This window comes from Rhipicephalus microplus, chromosome 2, assembly GCF_043290135.1.
Source record: "Rhipicephalus microplus isolate Deutch F79 chromosome 2, USDA_Rmic, whole genome shotgun sequence".
NCBI classification, from domain to species: Eukaryota; Metazoa; Arthropoda; class Arachnida; order Ixodida; family Ixodidae; genus Rhipicephalus; species Rhipicephalus microplus.
This window is the reverse complement of record NC_134701.1, coordinates 260115293-260136842: the sequence shown is the minus strand read 5'-3', so window position 1 is coordinate 260136842 and position 21550 is coordinate 260115293. Positions and strand designations below refer to the sequence as shown.

General features: G+C 43.1%; 2 protein-coding genes across 6 annotated transcripts in view; one reads left to right on the top strand and one right to left on the bottom strand.

Annotated features, from left to right (window-relative positions):
* LOC119170075 (serine/threonine-protein kinase DCLK1) overlaps window positions 1–19969 on the bottom strand; it is a 31226-nt gene extending 11257 nt beyond the window's left edge. For 2 of the 5 annotated variants that reach the window (XM_037421109.2, XM_075880497.1), the window contains exons 1-9: window positions 19796–19935; window positions 15530–15843; window positions 11176–11433; window positions 8806–8961; window positions 7040–7136; window positions 6419–6502; window positions 3090–3166; window positions 601–692; window positions 415–472 (exon numbers count right to left, since the gene is read on the bottom strand). In XM_037421109.2, the coding sequence (XP_037277006.2) occupies window positions 415–472; window positions 601–692; window positions 3090–3166; window positions 6419–6502; window positions 7040–7136; window positions 8806–8961; window positions 11176–11433; window positions 15530–15826 (1119 nt within the window). In that variant the 5' untranslated portion in view covers window positions 15827–15843; window positions 19796–19935. Of the gene's footprint in view, window positions 1–414; window positions 473–600; window positions 693–3089; window positions 3167–6418; window positions 6503–7039; window positions 7137–8805; window positions 8962–11175; window positions 11434–15529; window positions 15844–18366; window positions 18492–19684 lie in introns of those variants that run through there. The other 3 variants (XM_075880502.1, XM_075880509.1, XM_075880514.1) reach the window with 3 other exon arrangements.
* A 300-nt stretch (window positions 19970–20269) lies between these two features.
* Window positions 20270–21550, top strand: part of Ufsp2 (UFM1 specific peptidase 2) — a 30782-nt gene continuing 29501 nt past the window's right edge. The window contains exons 1-2 of the mRNA XM_037421108.2: window positions 20270–20495; window positions 21100–21318. Coding sequence (XP_037277005.2) covers window positions 20451–20495; window positions 21100–21318 — 264 coding nt within the window. The 5' untranslated portion in view covers window positions 20270–20450. The remainder of the gene's footprint in view (window positions 20496–21099; window positions 21319–21550) is intronic.

Genomic DNA, 21550 nt, shown 5'->3' with positions numbered 1-21550 from the left:
ACACACACACACACTCGAAAAAAGTTTATAATGCCATGCCCCTGTTTTAGGACTTCCAAGGACGGCAAAAACTCCCTCTTACAGCTTTGCCATTTTTGTTTACCTGCATTGCAGATACACCGCAACAATTTTTTTTTTTTTTTTGGCAGGGGCAAAGACTGCTGTGAAGGTCACCCTGTCACATGGTGGCAGCTCAGTGAAACAAAATATGTTGCCCGGCGACAACAGATGGTTAAGGCCAGCAAGTGTCAGCCAAAATTTCCTACTGTTGTATTATCACCAAAGCATGGCTTCAATTTTTTGAGCTGCCATGCAGTGCACATTCCAGCTGCATTAATGTGTGCGTGCAACCTGGAAACACCATAGCATATCTCCCACATTTTCCAGAGAAATATTGTCAGCATGAACACTTGCCTTGCCTCTGCATTTGTCCTTGTCGATGATTTTTAGTGCATACTCAACACCCGTCTCCCTACAATAAGGAAAAAAAGAAACAACTGTTAAGCAAATTACGTAAATTAAATGTAACAGCCAACAAATTTCAGTAGGATCTAAATTGAAATCACAGTCAGGCAACAAAATGGACAAAGAAAAAGTCACCTGGAAACACACTGGTAGACTGTGGCAAAGTTACCGTCACCCAGCATTTCCCGCACCGAGTACAGCCGTCCAACTGTCTCTGGTAGAACCACCTTCAAAGCCACAGAATAGAAGCATGGCTCAGCTGGGCTACCAATCTAAAGACTCAGTACAGTGGCAGTAAAGTTGAACCTTTCTTCTAAAAGAGGAGCTGATATAACAGACAACTGGGTATAAAAGACACCATTGGGCCTATATGAAAAAACAAAAGAGAGAGAGAGAGAGATTGATCAGGAGAATAAGAATGGTACCCTGCTTATAGAAGACGCAACATACAAGGGCAATAGCTGCTCCGTGTTGTATGTCTCTCAAAAAGGGATTCAAATACATTTCAAAAAGCTTCCTTCTATAGAAACGATATTCGTCTCTTGTTGCTTAAATTCTAAACAGCTTAACCAGTGGTAGTGCTAACACTGAGCAATTTAAAGGGAGAGGCTACTAGAAAATGCTTTTTCCAAAATTGCATTTTTTAGTTTTTAATTGCTTTTTCAAGTTTAGTTTCTCTACTTTCATGACAAAAAATCAAGGCTGTAATTACACTTGAAGTACACTCAAACCTTGATGTAACGAGCCCTGATATAACAAAATATTGCTTATAACGAAGTAAATAAAAAATTTTACAATACATACAGTGTTAGGAATAAACCTGTATAACGAATTTCTGGATATAATGCACTTATTTGTGTGTAAGATGCAACTTTGTAAGTTAAAATCACTTTCAAAGAGCACAAGGTGGTTATTAAAAACTGTGAAGAGCTGATTGTCTGGAGTCCTCTAGAAATTGTCACCTGGCTGCTTGCCATTGCATTTCACATGAGGAGTTCACCAAAGCCACATGCTCAAGATAATCATGATTTCCAAGCTCTCATGATGGCAGAAATCACTTCAAAACACACATCTTTGCCACATAAATAAACCCTCATTTTTGTGTTAAATATGCATTTTTCTCAAGATGCAATTATGGACAACTTATTAATATTGGGCGTCATGTTTTGGTACTTATGATGGCCAAATTAGGAGGAAGTTCTTCTCACATATTTCCAAAACATTCTAAGACTTCTCACTAGGCTTGTGCAAATAGTGAATTTTAGGTTTAAACCAAATTCAAAGCAAACAGCGATTTGGCTCGAATAATTATGAATTGAATTCAAATAGTATATACACAGGTCAGCGAATTCAATCACGAGTCAGGCTTGATGGGCACAGGCCTGCCTGCACGCCTCGCGTCGGTGGCGAAAAATGCATGCTTGTGGCAAAATGACAAAATTTGGCTGAAATTCCGAAGTTACTGGCGACCAAAATTCGTTATATCAAGCGTTTCGCTCTCTACCACTTTGTTACATAAAGTTCGCAAATACATGTCCTTCTATGAAGCAGTGGTGGGAAATAGAAAAAATTTCTAATAATGAGGAATTCGTTATATGACGGTCCATTATAGGCAGGTTTAACACAATTCGTTCGTTCAAAGTACTTCGAAATTTAGAATAATTTATATTTCATTTGTTCGTTCGTTCAAAGTACTTTGAAATTTAGAATAATTTATATTTCATTTGAAGCGAATCCGAATACGTTAATATTCGTTCGAATGTTTGATGTGCTTGAATACTCGTACAACCCTACTTCTCATACTTTTTTCTTGTTCATTTAAATGTCCTATACATACTTTCTTCTTAGTCATTAGCATTTTACAGCTAATGTGGAGCAATGTGAGCCATTAATGGTTCATAATCATGAAAGCTCAGTGGGAGAAAAAGTGTGTCTCAAATGAGCGATATTTTACACATAATCGCGATACAAAAAGAAAACTATGCAACTTACTACAAAACCGATTAAATATTTGAAATCAGCATAAAAACCTATGTACACAGCACAAATTTCATTGCCCTAGCCAGGCGTCAGCAACGTGCAACCTGCAAGGCAGTATTGTGCAGTTCCTGGCATGATGTCAAAACCCTCCCCTTTCTCCCGTATCCCTTCCTATCCGAAAGCTGAGATAGCAGTTTTGATCTAAATTGGGCTTTTTGCTGAAACCTATGTTTGATCGAAACCTTCCAATATGCATGCTGAAAATGAATACGAATTATAATACAGTTGTGTACATTTTTGTCAATTAAAAAAAAATACTTTTTTCTTCGTCTGCAAAGTGCCCCCCCCACCCCCAATTTGCTGTGCGGCCCGCCGCTGTGACGGCTCCATACCACTTGGCTCTCCACTTAAAAAGGAGGCCGATTCCTGTGCTAGGCTATAGATTAAAAAACTTTTTGTTTTTCAGTTGCATCTCCCCCTTAATTCTGCATGTAGAGGCATCACTGTTTCTTGCAGTTGTAGAGTCGGCAGGCAGCACATGTTCTTCCAAAGAGGAACCGAACAGACTTCCCTAAGCTGAGAGTCTCCCAATTCACACAACAATGCTAACCCTCCCTTCATGGATGACCATAAACAATACCTACATGATTCGTAAAATGGAGCTTTTTGGATGCCTTGGGCGAAATAGAGTGAGAACTCTGGAAACTCAGGTTTGAAGACACTGGAAACATATAAAGAAGCAAAGAAAATGCATGACAGATTGCTCATGTGGCTATCCCAGTGGAAACAATAGTGCCTAAAATTAGCGCGAACAGGCAAAACCAAATTATTAAAGCAGTACAAAATCAGATGATTGAAGCAGTAGGCTATTCGGTCGAGTTTGTAACCTTTTGATGGGTGAATATTTTGCATGTAGTGCAGGAGTATACAGACAAGACATTTTCATTTTATTTACAAGAAATGCTCAAAAACATTCAGAAAGAGGTTTCCGAGTGTAACACCTGTGAAAGCACATTTTGGTGGGGTTTTTTGTGCGCTTTGTACGGCCCGGTAAGTGTATCACCAAAAGAAAGATTTGTATTTCTTATTACCTTATTATACTTAAGAAACTACAGACTAACTTGAATGGCTTTCTGTAGCATCAAAAGCAAGAGAAAGATATTTCTTGAAAAAATTGTTTTCACTTTCTATTATTTCGCCCGACATATAACAGCACTGCACCAAACGTATTGTGTACGTTTCTGTGTTACACTCATGCCGCAGAGCTCGCACTTAATTACAATACACAAAATAAAGTAATCCTTTATGCGGTTATAGGGCCTTTCAAAACTCATTCTGAAGCCCCATTTGCATGAGAAAAATCTAGTAAAATTGCACGAAAGAGATTGGCTCAGTGTGCACGAAGCATTGTGAAAGTTTTTTTTTTTTCTAAAGACTTATGGAAGCCCCCTGAAGGGACAAATACTTCTAAATGCCTAATAGGTGCACCTAAAAAAAAAAAGAAAGGCACTAGCGCAGATTGATTTCCTGGCAGTAAAAGAGGTAATGCCTTAGTTTAAAAATATTTGGAGATCTGCAAAATTGCAAGACACGATGCCACTTTGCAAACATGCACTGTAGAATAGTAAGCTATATTAGTGGAGACACTGTTACAATGAATGAAATCACGCAGAGTGCAAATTGCACATCGTTTACTTGTCTCCTTACAGGCTTACCGAGCTGCCTCTTATTTCGAAACGAACCATTCTCCTTTCACTACCTACCGTGTTTACTCGCATAATAGGCGCCCCCCATAGTTTGGTCGCAGGAAATTCGATTTTTTAATTTCCGCGCATAATAAGCGCACCCCGAACTTGGCTGTGATAAGAAACGATCCTACCCCCCAGCAGTACAGTTGTAACGCGGTCCCTGTACCCCCCAAAAAAAAAAGAGACTGCAAATCGACGAGCAAATAAGAAAAATTCAAAGTGCAACGACCTAACCAACGTGTTTGTCGAAATAAAACTTGGAAAAAAAAAGCGTCCATGAGCAAAAAAACAAAATGGCTGTTCCATCAATTACTGATACCCCACAAATCGCCGAGCTACTTGAAGGTCCCGTGTACAATGCCGGGGACTCGATTGCTATTACCCCCATCAGAGAAAAAAAAAACAACGCCATTTTGCAAGCAGTGTGCATATGTTGTGGTCGTGTATTCAACTTTGGTTCCACCATGGGGAAGTTCGCAAGATACACGGCGGGCAGTGCAGTACGCGCCGGAGCATGGCAACTGGGCTGCAAGCAGGCATTTCGGTGTTGAGGAAACCATTATCTGGTACTGGAGGGATCAAGAAGAAAACTTAAGGTGACGAAAAAGACACGACGGGCTTTCCGCGGTGACAAGACTGGCAGGTATCTGAACGTCGAAGAGCAACTGGTTTGGCATATACGGGAGCTACGACAAGACGGCTGTGCTGTGTCATTGGATATTGTGCAAACTTCGGCGCGCAGAATAGCTCGAGTGCAGCGCATCGAAGCAAAAAAGTTTAAAGGCAGCTCTGGATGGACAACTCGTTTCATGCGGCGCCATGGCCTCTCACTGTGAAGGCGGACCACTTTATGCCAGCGCTTGCCCGCAGCATATGAGGACAAAACAATTGTGGACTTCCACTGTTTCGTTATAAAGCTCCGACAGGGGGAAGACTTCATTTTGTCTCAGATCGGCAACGCTGAACAGACCCCCCTTTGCTTTGATATGCCGCGGAACATGACAATGGAGAAGAAAGGAGCATGGAACGTCATCGTCAGAATGTCTGGTGCTGATAAACAACCATGCACTGTAATGCTGGCAGTGACAACAGATGGGCGCAAGCTACTGCCTTACGTTATTTTTAAACGTAAGACGCTCCCAAAGGCAAATTTCCCTCAAGGCATCTACTTCAAGAGTCCAGGAAAAGGCTGGATGAGCGCGGAACTCATGGTGGATTTGGGTAATAACAGTCTGGGGTCGGCGGCCGGGTGGTCTGTTGTTCCAGTCTGTGCTTGTCCTGAACAGTTTTCGTGGGCACCTAGTAGACCACGTACAAGATGAGCTAAAGGAGCTGCGCACAGATCTGGCAGTGATTCTGGGCGGCCTCACATCGATACTGCAGCCTTTGGACGTGTCCTTGAATAAGCCTTTCAAGGACAATGTTCAAAGGCAGTACACACCCTGGATGGCTGGAGGAGAACATCAGCTGGCTCCAGGTGGTAAAATTAAGAGGCCGCCTGTGGAAACGCTGTGCGCTTGGATCGTGGCAGGCGATCTCCGACAAAGTCACCAGGAAAAGCTTCAAGAAGACGCGTATCTTGAACGCACTTGGATGCGAGTGAGGATGACATGTTGTGGGGTGCGGATGATTCGGACACCGAAAACGAATCCCCGCTCGGCAAGAATGAATGCGTGCTTTCCGACCCGTACTCCGAATTGGGAAAAAGAGGAACACCTACGACTTTTGTGTAAATAAACTTTACGTGTGTGTGTGCAGTTGACGGCTCCGCGAGGATGAATGTGTGCTCTCCGACCCGGACTCCGAATTGGGAAAAGAAGGAACACCTACGACTTCTGTGTAAATAAACTTTACATGTGTGGGTGCAGTTGACGGCTCTCGCTTGTTGATTAAAAGGTACGTAGGTATGTTTGCTTTACGCTGAATCAATGCGTAAATGATAAGGTCGCCTTTTACTTGACAAATGTGCAGACTTAAAGTGCAAGAACCCAGTCGAGAAAATTTCGGAAAATTTACCCCACGTAATTGGCACACCCCTAACTTCGAGCTGAATTTTCTGAAAAAAAAAAAAAAAGTGCTCCCACTATGCGAGTAAATACAATATATACTATTAAATAATAAAGCAAGACTGCAGAGTGTTCTAAAATAACAACAACTGAGCCCTGATTCACCAATTGTTAGAGCAAGTGTACACCCCACAAGAACAACGTTGGATGAGTGCTTACCGTCTGAAATGGGGGACATGGGTCGGCCACATGAAAAACGCTGTTCCCGGCGCATTCGCATAGCACCATTGAGATGCTTACACTCTGCGAAAAAAAGTAACAATGATAATAATAAAAATCAAGCAGTTTACCTACATGAACAAAAAAACCGCTATTTAACAGAAACATGCAAGTTTCTTCAGCTCCGACTTTTAGTAATTCTCATGAGTGCGTGGAAAAGATAAGTAGCTAACCTTTGCTGACAACAAACCAATCACACTGATAGACACAAGATATCAGTATTCTAAAAAAATGACGAATGGTATTAACTTCTTAATGTCCATTTGGAGTTCAAGTGAATAAGTGTCTTGGAAGCGTAGTACTAGCACAGCTTAGCAGATATTCAATTATGCCGATTTTCACAACATTGAGCACAAATTGTTAACTCCTTAATGCCCCAATATAGCTCAGTGTATGAAACTATGTTCTAAACTGAACAATGTAGTGATACTGACAGCAGAGTAAACTGGGAAATACTGATAGTTCAGTACAGCATACGCAAGACAAAGCTGCTTGGCTCATACCACAACTTCAGAAGTTTGTTTCAAGATTGTTAAAGGAAATGACCAAAGGAGCGCCAACCTTCGGAGTCTAGATCAAAGTCGTCGTGCGAATATTTCTCAAGGCCATACGCTATGAAAATGTCATCTGGACCAAAGAAGTCAGCCAAAGTGGTCACCTGCAGTGCATAACATGGTTTCCGTAAGGACATGGATAAGAGTTCACCAGTTTCACTTACCTACATAACTGAGAAAAAAAGCATTGGACAGAATGATACACATTTGCACACGAGGCTACGTATCAAGTTCTGCTGACAACCACCAATGCATGAAGTGTAAAAGTGCCCGAAACAATTACAATGGCAAGAAACTCACAAAAGAAAGTGCCATAGTTTTCTTGATAAGTGCGCCTACCCAAGATCTTCAAGCTGCATTTATGTTATTTACAACTTGTGCACACCCAATGATGAGCGACTGCTCATTTATTGACACTCCTCCTAAAAGAGTGCTTTATGATTATTATTCATCACATCAGGACTCTGGTGACACGCACTAAGAAATCGGCACTTTCATTATTGCACGTAGCACTTCAATGCTTGTAAAGCCAGGTCAATTTGTCCCCGTCTATTCTTCAAATGACTAAAATTGCAGGCTCTAGAACTTTGCAAGCAAGGCACACATAAACTGAGGTGCACGACATGTTTCCACTACGATTTGATTCTGGAACGAAACTGCCATCGCCCGGCAGTGGCTACAGTATGTTTCTTAAAAAAGCAGTTGTAAGGACGAGCATCACTGGTTGACAACTAATACAGTGGACTCCCAATAAACGAAACTCGCTTAAACAAAAATGCCTCATAAACGGAACTAAACGGGCTCACGTGGCTGGATTTCTATGTGTTGCGCAATAAAATTCATCGGTTAATCGAAGCAGCACTTATTGGTCACCTACGGTTAAACGGCACAAACTCTAAACACAGAATAGACTCGCTCAGGCCAAAGATAGTCTCACAACCATGACAACACCTCGAGACAAGCCAATTTAGTAGCCATTCTCGCTTGTGGTGGCTGTAAGAGACGAGTCGGCGAGTCAGTTGTGTGTTAGTTAGGCCTATTTGTGCGGCTAAGTGCGGTGAATCACGATGTTAGTATGGACATTCATTATGCGCTTGTCATATATGCATTATCATAATCATCATAATCAATGTCGCACCTGTGTCCACAAAAGCATCGACTCGTACTCCTTCTACTTCCACAGAAACCATGTTACATGGGCCTGATGGAGGAATTTCAGTTTTTACTTCGAATGCAGTTTTTCCTCCATGAAAACGTTCGTACCTGTCGTGAAGAGACTGTCAAGAAAATGATTGCCGAAGTGCAAGATGAGGATAAACCTTCCAGCGATGAATGTGATGACAATACTGCCAGTGCAGTGGTGCCACCAGACCGATCAGCTAAAGAGGCTGTTGAACTATTGCAGCGCTATATTGAGCATGAGGCTTGTACAGAATTTCTAGCTAGTTTATCAGGCGTAGGTGCGTACCTTATGGAAAAACAACTCAAGCTTGCCAAACAAACCACTCTTCACTTCTTTTTTTCTGCTACTCATCCTCATGAGTAAGGTGAGGTTTGTGCGATTTGAATAAAGGTCTTGGTTCACTAAATAAATGTACTTTGCTTAAATGAAACGTTTGATAAATGGAACAGTTTTATGGATCCCCTTCGAGTTCCGTTTAATAAGAGTCGACTGTATCAGTGGCAATTTAGATACCAAAAACTAACCTGCAGACAACGCTAAGTATCCGGTAATATGTTTTTTACTTCAACTACAACATAAAAAGGACTCACCGGTTTTCCTGTAAGAGTGAAAACTTTGCGCACGGCACCGGAGTCAAGCTTGATCACTTTCGTAACATCGTCAAGCACCTGCTCAAACGACCGGGCTGTTTTGTGATTCAGCAGCACCCTTACTGCTTTTCTTGGACGTACTCCATTGCGAATAACCTGCAAACCACGCCCACACAAGCTTTTAAGGAATGATTAAACCTTATCAGTAAAAATTTGAATAAAAAAGTGATCAATATGAGTAGCTCAACAATCATGCAAAAATCAAAACAACAAAGACAGAGCAACCCGTCCAAGCTGTTGTCAAGCTTTGCATGTATCTAGAAACCCTTTATAATCAACTCAAAAGTGTTATATTAAACTTCTTATAATGTGACCGGAAAGAAGCCAAGGATATTTGAGGGGAAATTGCGTTTCCTGCCCGCTTTCAAGATCAGCTGAACATTCCAGTAAAAGGAGGTTAGGTTTTTTTATGACAACAATAACAGACTTGGAATGCACACGGCTTTTGTCCCCATGTTAACATTACTGCACAGCTCTCGCGACTCCCATAATATGGCTTCTTTTTATGAGCAGGCCACGTTTATTTCGGCTTAGTTCGACAGATGACGCCAGCTTTCTTGCAGTGGAGCTACCCGACAGCAATGTTATGTCGTTGCGGGAAGAGCCAGCTTCCTTTTCTATGAGTGGGATTGGCACAGCGTACAGTCTGTGTGCCATCTATGGATTATCTTACAAGTGAAAATGTTCTTCAGCTGCCAAAACAAAAATAAATTCATAATTAACAGAAGTGTCATATTTCAAGCTTGACAGATGTTTTGAGCATAGTGAAAAATAAATATCAAGTTGTCAAAGGTAAACAGTACTGAACATTAGAAAAAAAACCCAACAGCAATCTTATATTAGCCAACACCTTGATCATTACACCAATGTTCAGTGCTCACAGATTGAAATCCGATATTCAAGACATTTAGTGCAATGACTGGTATGTACAGCCGCTTGAAATAAATGCAACACATTACCCGGTGAAGTGGCTTCGATGTAAACGTTCAAGTACATGTATTACTTAGCTTTAATTGTAAACGTTCGAGTACATGTATTACATTGCTTTGAATTGTCACATTTAAATCTACCAGCGCAGCAAATCTCTCAGAGCCCTCGTGCATAGATTGCACAGCACTCTTGACGCTCTACTTCTAATTCTCTAACTGAAAAATTCCAGCAAGTTTCTTACCGTGAAAGACCGTTTGATGATGAAGCTGTCACCCCTGTCATCAGGCATACCGTATTTACTCGCGTAATGAACGCACGTTTTTTCTTGAAAAATCGTAGCAAAGTTGAAGGTGTGTTTATTATGCGGGGCAAATTTTATGAAAAATTTTTCGGTATGAGAAAATAAATTCGGCAATGCAAGAAAAACGTTACGCCGCTCAGTTTCTTTGTTGCACATCACTCATCTTTGATAGTTGAAGGAGCTATTGTACATTTTCTTCCCCTGTGTCATCCCTTTCTGCTTAGTTCTCAGTGCTTTTTTTCGGGACAGGAGAATGCGATTACAGGGTGCGACAAACCTTTGTCACTCTGCTAGTACTGGATGGATTCTGAAAATTTTTGCGGCAGTGAATTCATGAAGCATTAAGCTCCTTTAGTGAATTCATTCCATGGCTATTTAGGAAAGTGTTGCAGGATCCCTTTAAGTTCCAGCAAAATATTCACTAGGGGATTGTTTGTTGTTTCTTTGTTCTTAACGTTTAGCCATGCTGTGTTAATACTGCTAGACAATATGCTCATTCACAGCAGAGCTGGAATTCTCGAGAGAACTTGGCATTCCAGTGTAACTGCAGCCCATTCTACGCGACAACTAACTCAAAACGTGTTTTACTGTAGTGGCTAATCCGGAACACAAGCAGCGCCACCATATCATATGGCATTAACATTTAGCATTATCGCCATCACTTCACTTAATTTCTTTATCGCTCCCCCACTGATCATGTGACCTGTGTCATGGCCACCACCACTACTACTACACTCAAACCTCATTATAACAAAGTCACATCTGCCACGAAAATACTTCTTTATATCCAAAAATTTCTTATAAACAATTATTAGTAACACTGTGTATATGACAAAGCTATTAGTCACTTACTTTGTTATAACCAATAATTCGTTATATCCGAATTCGTTATATCGAGGTTTGAGTGTACTGTGATGACAACGGCAGCAGAGGGTAGACTAAGACAGCTTCCATACAACACTACAGAGAGGGTAGACTAAGACAGCTTCCATACAACACTAAGTCCAAATAAGGTCAGCATAGTTTTGTGCTCAGTGTATAGCTTTATATCAATGCTGCACTTGGGAACCTGCACTCACTGTAATGAGCTTGGGCCGAACAAAGCCGTGGTGAGCGGGCAAAGTGTTGTGATGCGTGGTAGGTGAGGAGGATGGAGTCCCAGGAATGCCTCGGGTACTGCGACCAAGGGTCCAGTGGGGACGAGGCGGCTCCTGACGCCCGTATGGAAGTCTTACAAAGTGGTCCGTTGAGGAGCACACATAGACGCAGCCCTCGCACAAGTGTTCAAGCTGGGACACCTTCTCTCGCCCATCTCCCGAAAATATGAACCGTACGCCCTGCGACAGACGATTGGACACATCAAGACACGCACAAAGCTGGAACTTCTCAATCTAACATGAAACATTTTTCACCAGCACATTTTTCCTCATATATCTAGAAAATGAAACCACTTCACTGCTGATATTGTATGTATTACTGATAACCACCATATTTATGAAACCTCCACTAACATAGTAGACCTAAGATTGCCCGTTAACCTGCCGCTAAAATTGTTTACAAAGAAACGTGTGATTCAATTCATGTACTTTTATTGATATTACACACTGTACTTTTTATTATGATACATTTTATATGTACCACTCCTCTATTTACTGCCTAGGGCCCCGAGGGTATGATAAACGAAATAAAAAAGAGGTTAAAAACAGCACACGCGTAGAATCTCGAGGTTATTTAGCATACAGCGTGTGTGGTACGCTTGCCGCCTTGACCAAATATGACTTGGCTGACACTCCCAGTGATCACACGCACAAAAGTGCCAAGCAAAGTGTATGAGGAAGTGCCTTCTATCGTAGCTCAATTGGTAGAGTATCAGGCACGTAATTTAAAATTTGTGGGTTTGGATCACACAGAGAGAAAGAGTGCTTCGTTGTCCACTTTAACTTCTTTCAACTTTTGTTTTTTAAGAACAAATGGCAGCATATCCACGGAGTGAATGATGGAGAGTGGGGCGAAGCATTCGTCCGTCCATGCGTCCATCTGTGTGACCGTCCATGCGTCTGTTTGTGCGCCCGTCCCTGCGTTCTTTCATGCATCCGCCCCTGCGTCCGTTCATGCGTCCATCCATGCATCTGTTTGTGTGTCCGTTTGTTCATCTATTCAACACTCCAAGTCCCACCATCTCGCATCTTTTTATCATATATTCCCCATATAGAAGCACCGCCATCCAGCGGACATTCCAAGGACTAAACGAGAGGTGGCACACGCACACTTTCTTACGGCCTGCGCTTTGGGTCCACTTCCCACCTTTAACCACCTCGAGTTCATGGTATATTCTAGTTCACTGTATTCATGGCACTGCGACCAAACGCTCGCTAAACCTTTCGAAAACCAAGGAGGTTACGCCCAGCGAGTATAAAGTAGCAACCTTTCCCTGTCAGATAGGGCTCAATTTACACGCCAATGGCTGCTAATGAGAAATGAGAGACAGGAGGATTCAGCTTTTAATTTCTTACGGCTTGCGCTTCGTATCTACTTCTCATTTTTAACCACCTTGAGTTCATTCATGGTATATACAAGTTCATTGTATTCATGGCACTGCGGCTCAACGCTCGCTAAACCTTTCTAAAGCTAAGGAGGTTACACCCAGCGAGTATAATGTAGCATCCCTTTCTTGTCCGATAGTGCTCAATGTACATGCCAATGGCTGCTAATGGGGATCGCAGCGTGCGCGTTGACTAAAAGCCGAATGCTCATGTCTCTCATTCCCCATTAGCAGCCATTGGCATGTACATTGAGCACTATTTTTTATTGTTAAACAACGCACAGAAGAAATCTCTCACTGGCACCACCTTGGAGGTCAAGTGTTATACCTATTTCGGGTATGTGCCACTGGTGGTTACATACGAGGGACGCCCAAGCAACGCCATAAGGAGCTTCGCCCCTAAAAGTCACAGTTTCACTGATAAGGCAAAGCAATGAATGCAACATCAAGAAATTGGAATGCCTCATACAGAATGACAAGCAGTGCAAAACTTGCAACGTGCTGCTGAAGCACAAAAAGAAAGGATGCCATAAAAGAATACACAGGTACACAAAGGAGGAGCACGAACTAACAAATATCACAGAAGTTACGTCTTTGTGTAGGGTACTGCAAGTGCAGACTATGCAGAACCTCGCGCTCTTACATCATTATATATTTTTTTAAACTGCAGCGCATGGAGCATCTCCTTTGTGCCTCCTGCGGCATGGTGGCCTCTGATGCAAGGTGTGCCCCACGTCTGTTTTTTTTTTTTCCTCAATTCACATTGCGAGTGGGTACAGAGAGGGGGTCACTTTATCATGAGGGTTAGAAGGGCAGTTTACAAATTGAAACAAGATGTAGTAGCGTTGTGTGGTAAACTCGCTCAAGCTCCTCCAAGATCTGTGTATCACCAGCAGTAAATGGTGTACATGAATAGCTCGCTGTTATTATGCTGGCAGATGCATGGCACATAGTAGAGTTGTTTAATGCGGCAAAATACAGATCAAAGGGTCACTGGTTCCATCTCCAATCGAGCACATCGAAATTGTTTCTCTTCTCATTAATTTTTTTCTTTGTGCCTTCTTTTTATACACAGGATATCACTCCAATAAGAAAATCCACTAAGAGTGCCCATATAATAATTGATATTTCAATAAAAACAGCAAAAGATGTTCCCTTTGCTCTCTTTGGTTTGAGTTGTTTGACAAAAAAAGAAAAAAACACGAGCCCCCTAGGAAAAAATTTTGCTTCTTTTGTGACTTCAACTTTTTGAATTTCACAGCTGAAAATTGCAACATCTATGCCATTAAGTTAATAGTACAGATAGTGCACAGGGCTCATGCTTGTTTACATGACTAAACTTCAAGGGTTTTCAAGGACTTTCAAAGCTCTGCGTGTGAATTTTTAAGGACCACACTGTTTGTAAAAAACCAGACTAAAGCATGCTCAGGAAAGGATGGAGGCTTGAAATAACTAAAATTCATCGAAAAGGAATAATACCACTGGAGCAGACGTCAAAAACATTGCTCCAACAACATTTTATTTCTAAACAATTTTCAATCACAGTTTCTTAAAGTTGCATGGGTAATCATTTTCAGTATGACACAAGTTGCAAACTTGTATTCATATAAGAAAAACTAAACAACAGTTATACGCAATGCCAAGTGCTTTTTCTTAATATTCATATCAATATCCACTATGTCCTACTGCTTGGTATTGGCAGTATTTTTAAGACTGTCTGACTTTGTGATGCACATCAGGTCATAGTTGTCTTTGCCTTTTCTGCATATGAGTCTGCTGTAGCTGTTAATTCCGTAACAGCGGCTTCTAGGTTTTTATTTTATTTTTTCTTCTTGTAAGCATTTCAACCTCTTCATCAATGCAACATGACTTTTTCTGTTTCTCATCCTCCTGCTCCTGCCTTTTCTGAGTTTACAAAAATGCAGAGTGTTAATTCCATGCAGAAGCTACCAATGTTCTTAATTCTTTTGTAATGAACATATTACATATCCCACCTGCTACATTTATGGCATCACAAATAATGGGATGTCAAATGTGCGACAATGTTTATTAAGAAAAAAAAAAAGAAATTCAAGGATTTTCAAGGATTCATGAAAATTACAGCACTTTCAAGGCCTTTAAAACAAACCTTTTAAATTCAAGTGTCTTCAAGGATTTCAAAGACCGGCATGAACTCTGTCACAGTGTCTTCTCATACCTGGCAAATTTTCATGCAGAAAAACTACAAAACTGCATAGTTACAACTAGCATTTCAATGCAATGTCACGATGCTTTACAAGTAAACAACTAAAAAGAGCCAAACGTAGATTTCAAGCGGCATCACATTACAGAGCACTAGTGTGGAAACTTTGAAGGTGTGCTGTTTGCTACTTTTCAGTCTGAGGTCCTTTCTAACTTACCTATTCTTCTGCAACTCAAACTGACATCAACCTATTCGCATTGTGAGACATGTGATCCAGCAAGGGTGAGACTGCACCAACATCTTGCCTTCGAAATGCACACTTACTTTCATCATCTTCCGGGCACTACGCGTTCATCATCTGACCTCAGTAGGCAGTTAGGCAGGGTGGGTGCTTAAAGCCCGGCGGGGCAAGAGGAAGCGAAGCCACGGTATAATTAAGAGGCAAATTGTAGTGGAAGCCTCTGGAACTTTTGACTATCTGGCGTTTTTTAACATTCGCTGTCAATACACAGAACACGGAGCTCTAGCATTTCACCTTGCATTGAAATGCAGCTGCCGCAGCCGAGATCAAACACACAACTTTCAAGTCAGCAGCTAAGCACCGTAAAAAACTGTACCATTAACGTGGACGGCATTTGGAAAGCAAGATGCTTGCATAACTTCACTTTAGACTTTCATGTAAGCAGAACTTCATATGCTTTTCACTCACCATGGGCAAGTCCACCATTATGCGTGTGAGATCTTCCAGAAGGGCTTCAAATGTGCGTACTTTCTCCAGTGAGAGCGCATACACCAGGCCCTTGTCAAAGCGGTCCCCATTGCGGAAGAAGGTGAGGCGCCGTGCTTTCCTCCCCTCAGACAACTTTTGCAGGCTGGTTCTCATCGCTGAGGGCGATGCCACACCGTTGGCTTCGGATCGGCGCCGAGGCACGGGCGGCAACCAGAGCCGGGAATGCCGGGGCACCTCTTCGCCAAAGGACGGGGGCCGCTCGGCTGCTGTGGCCATCTTGGGCTCACCAGCAACTGTGGGCACCATTATTACTACAGCTAAGCATTGCAGTACTATGTACAGTAATAGAACAACAACGTAATAAAATCACGTGCTATGCGTCACTACCTGGCAAGAAAAATGCGTTTCACACACACCATCATGGCTTCAAGCAGTGCTGGCAAACATTCCCAGGGTTACATGAGCATAAATACCCAATACAGTGTATGAGAAAGCAACTGCTGCTATTGCTCAATCGGTAGAGCATCATGCACATTATCCAAAGGTTGTAGGTTTGTTCCCTACCTGCAACAACTTCATTTTTCATCCACTGTGTTTCTTTCCTATGTATGCCACAAATATTATACCACAGCTAAAAGGTACAAATAATGTCCCCTATACTCTCCTTAGCTTTATTGCTTATTGATTTCATTAGGTTGTGCTTAACAAACCCTCGATATATCCTCCTCTTTTCTTTTATACCAATGCAAAAATTTTCCAGCATCTAACCTAATCTAATGATCTGGGTATTGTTTCTGCAGAACGTCACCAAATAGCACTTCACAGACTGCTATAAGGGTGCATAGATATGTCCTTGACTCCATCTTTTAGAGTGGTGGCCTCTCTTGCCAATATCTGCCAATGCTAGCGAAAACAATGTTACACACTTTCAACCCAGAATAGAATTAATTACCTAAGAAACCATGCTAGAGAGTTAATCTCCGTGGCAGACAATATAATGGCTCAGAAGAACTTTCGAGTTTGGCCTAGTTGGTGCTTGCTGCTTGACATCTTGGCCACAAACAGAAGGCGCAGACAGTGGGAGGGACGACAACACGGGGACTAAACTTTCAACTCGCTCAATCATAGAAGCACGTAGCAATATATAGACACCTTTATTATCACAACTTGGTAGCGCAAACAAACAGGACACAGGATATATATTTCTGCTACGATTAAACACAAGTTCAGGTCTGCACTTGTCTGTGTCCTTTGTCCTGTTTGTTTGGACTACCAAGTTGTGATAACGAATCTAAATCAATTAGCCGCCCCCCTTCAACTCTTCTGCAATATAGGCACCTGTAACATGCATAGAACCCAAATCACCACTCGAGTCCATTGTTTGCAGTCAAGATGTCAAGCAATATAATCATCACAACATACCACATTACATTCTGGAAGGGGCGTAAAGGTCAATACGGTAAAAAAACAAAACAATACTTTAGTCTCAAAGTTTCAGCACCTGTTATGAAATACATGCAGTTAGCTCCCTCATGTGTCAACAGTTGGCTCGGTTGGGTTAGCCAGTCATGGCCGCTGCATTTTAAATGTGAAGCATTTCTTTGCATACTGCAGGCACATTAGGCGTCTGTCCGTCTAGCAGCCTATGTCTAGGTGCTGCTGTGATTACTCCCTTAACTTGGAGGTGAACCAAAAATACTATGGGAGGGTAAGATGGTTTACGAATACGACTGGCTGGTTATGACAAATAGTGTCAAGATCACGTTGCGTACGTCAAACAGTTTCCGCCAGGCAGTAGCACATACCCACAGGCGGGTATGTGCCACTGGTATGAGGGTATGTGCAACAGGTGATTGGCAGTTATAGCTAACCAGGAACGGCGAGAACACACAAGTAATTTTAACGTGTGAGCGTTAAAAAAAAGCTGACATCGGCAGCATTGACCAGACGAATGCAAAGAATATATTTCAGGGTACCAACAGGAATTGAATAGAGTATAAAGTTGGGCATGTTGGTAAGACAACAGAGTATAAAGAGTTTAAAGTTGGGTATGTTGGTAAGGAATTGAACCCTAGCACTCTGCATGGCAAAATAAAATATTCTTCCGGTGCGCACACTGTTGAAGAGTAGAGTAGAGTATAAAGTTGGGCATGTTGGTAAGGAATTGAACCCTAGCACTCTTCGTGGCAAAATAAAGTATTCTTCCGGTGCGCACGCTGTTGAAGAGAGCGAACAAGCGGGCCGACACGTAAAAAAGGGGAGCGCTTGCGCAGTCCGCGCTCTCAAGCTTCGCAGGCAGCCCCGTCAGACTGCGTCGCGTAGCTGTTTAACACGTGCTCCCGTGGTCCGCGAAATTTTGACCGCCACTGTACATTTATTAAGTGCTACTTCATAACATTTCGGCCGATAAAAAAGTTACAACACAGTCACCTTCCATCCGTATGCTTCACATAACATCGATTCCCAAAGTATGTGGGACCTGTCGAATTTATGAAGACAGAAGGTGGACAAAGCTGTAAATCGAAATCATGGCAGGTTTAAATGAACAATGGTTGGTGAAAATTACACGTGACATATTCTGAATGGCTACGAGGGCATATGCACGGGGTGTCAATAAAAAAAAAATGATCCTGACATAAATACCATACGTATTTGTTTCACTTCCAAAAACTTACAAAAAAGCTAATACAGGTCCGCAACCCGTGTGAATGCTAAAACAATCTGGGCTGCACGGTGTCCGCATGTTTCCTCATTTGGGGCACATGGGCGCGCGAGTGCGATTGCTTAAGCGCGAATGGTTGAGGCGAGGGGATTACCCAGGCTTTTTCAGTTGGCTCGCGCATTTCGAACCCAACCGTGCATTAGTGGCCGGCGGAGGATGCGAGGGCGCTCACGACGAAGCCATCAGTGCGTGAGTGGAAGGGAGGGCGACCAGTGAGTCAGACGCAAGCACGTTGGGTGGGCAAGGTCGCAATCGGGTGGCGACTGCGTTTGGGTCACGCCGCTCCCACAGAGAAACAAGGCCGACTCTTCTTGAGCGAGAGGCGCGGCTGAACGCTTTCACCCGCAGACGCTGCGCCGCTCGCAAGGACGTTTCATCGATGAAAGCTTGCGCGCCGCCGATAACGGGCCGTTGTTACGTGCGCAGCCAAAGTAAACGACGCGCGCGCAGCGAACGAGCGCCCAACAGGGAAACACGGAATACACACACAGAACTTCCGTCCGGCTCGCGAAGAATAGGCGTGCTTATGGAGATGTCATTGGTGAAAGTTAAAAAAAAAAAGTTTCTACCAGTGGTACAGAGAGATTCCGGTCAAAATATACCGAATACCTTTCAACCTTTTAAATTTTTAATCTGTCCGTAGGTATTTCAACTTTTATAACTTTATTCGTCCGAAAGTATCCTCAACGGAGCAAATACGGAAATCCAGCAGAGGCGACGTTCATGAAGTGGGTCAGATGCGTTTGCATTAGGGACACTGAATGTGCGCACGCTTTCAAGCGACAAAACTCGGCGTGCGCTAGACAACAATCGGCGGCCGGTAACACGAGAGTTGGACCGTCGCCAGACAGCGCGAGCACTGCCGAGCTCGGAGAATCGCTCAGCGCGCCTGCGTGGTTTCTCCGAAGCGGCCAAAGACCGGCGGCTTCATTTATACGCACCGAGAAGTGAAACGCACGCCCAGCCGAGAAGCGTAGTGGGTGGAGGGACGCTCAAAAAGGAAGTTCTCATCCTTGCTCAAAACGCCCGCGTAGTACGCTCGTGAGCTCTCTTAACGGATCGCCGACGACACAGCTGTTGAAGGTCAATACACACACCGCACTGGTCATCTTTTCATCTTTGTCAAGCGAGAGTGACATAATCGCAGAGACACATCTTGGAATTCTTGTGAGCGTTCTGGGGAAGCGCGGGCAATATGTTCCTCCAGCAGTATCCAAGATCGCGCGCAAAGGCTGACGCATAGACGTCAAAAACGCGTGTGGTCACCGATCAGCAACCGAGTTCCCAACCTCGCAGGATTACCAAAGCTATCAGTGACATTCAATAACTCCTGTGCAAGCAGGGAAGTCAGCGCGCGTACGCACCAGCGTGCCCCGATGTCGCCGAATGAAGTGTAACGTCAACTCACGCACATCAATGAAAATGAACTTGTCCGCATGTCGAAAGATGCAAACTGCCAACTCTTGTGCGTCCCGTCACGAGCAGATCAGGGCGCGAGACATTCGCCGCGACAGGACACTCACCCCTTCTTGCCGGTTGGCTGCATTTCAGCTCTGGAACCACGGCATTCCCCAACGCTTCGTCACCGCCACGCAATGTTCAAATATCAAAGGAATATTCCTCGCCTCAAATCGCACGGGCCACCGCAAGCAAGGAGGTTGTGGTGATGGAGACGGAGAACACCTACCACCACGGAGGAAGGAGACGCGTAAAAAGTTTGAGGAAATGTCGACATAAGGCGCCGCAATCGACCACAAACTGCATTGATGATGATAAGCGCTAACTAGTTAAATCATTTGACGGTAAACTTCTCATAACAACTTAAACAACGTTGAAATAAATCTAAATTTTAAAAGTTTCATACGCCACAGTTTGTGTAATGGTTTACGGTAGAGCTGGTTAACGAGCTTAAAGCGTGAAGCGCGTAATCAGGTCCACGTCAGATCCAACGCAGGTCGACTGTGGGCGATCTTGAACTGGCTTTGAGCTCTGAAGTATCTGATCGACGTGAACAGCTGTGCACTAACGCGAATTGTTGTCATGCTGCTGCCTTGATGAACAGCAGCCTCATCTTCAAAGTCTCGTTGTCCGCAATATTTTGATTGTGACTAAAGACTGGACAAGACAAACCTCAGATTCGAAAGAACGACTGGCGAGACTTCCGCCTCGAGGACAGCGATGCCCCCCGCTTGCGACGTGTTCATCTCGGAGCTGCTGTGTCAAGTATATGATCACCCTTTCCAGCAGCCACCACCATGCTGCCGTTATGAAAAAGAAATCTGGCACGCTTGCGCAACCTGATAGCCTCGTGTGGCGCGTGTGTTGGTCCGAAACTGAGCGCGCCGGATTCGTTTTATGCGTAGCACGCCAAACGTCTAAGCAATCAGAGTAATTGAATATTTCAGTTTAATTGCATGGCTCAGCATTTTTTTTATTAGCGTAATCCTTACTTAACATTTGCCAATTTCTAGGTATTCTAGCGCTAAACGCGACTATTTCCCACGTTCAAGGAAAGAGGCAGACAGTAAAAGGTTGAAACAACTTGCCATTTAATAAGTATTGATGTTAAAAATATGGGCCGTGCAAACACGAACACAAGAGAAAGCCTCTTGGCGTTTGTGGTGTTTTGACTTCTCTCTTGCGTCCGTGTTTGCATGCCCTGTCTGTTTAGCATGGAAGTGAAAGCTTTGTCAAAGCTGCCATTTAGTAGCGTTAACCCCTTAAGAAACATCTGTGTCCTTAGGCTAAACATATATGTTTGAAATATTTTAAGCGTGCATTGACCATTATAGCATCGAAAATTGCTTTTTTTTTTTGTCACTTGCAGAGACTTCTAAAGCACTCGCTCAGCTCAACTCCGACGCTCGGCTACGTATTCGGCCACATCTCTAAAAGAGGCATCCAGTGCGTAGGTTGTGCTGTGCAGAACGATGGAGTTGTGCAGTCATTCGGCTACTCCGTGGTTGGAGTGTTCTGCCTCTCGAGTAGCCTCTCTGACAACGAGGTTTACGAACTCTGCCAACCATTTCTTCTCAAGTACCAGCAGGTGTGACTTAAAGGTGTTTTTTTTCCGTCATTGATTAGCCTGCTTGGTGTTGACTGCTGTTGTACTGTTGCAGCAATCATTTAACCCATGCCCTCTGTGACCTTTAGGGTACTCAAACAAAGTCACCCAACACCTTCATGAATGAAAAAGGGTGAATTGATAGAGGACACTCATTTCTTTGTTAGACACTGCATAATGAAACGGAAAAGACTTTTTAGAAACACATGCTGCT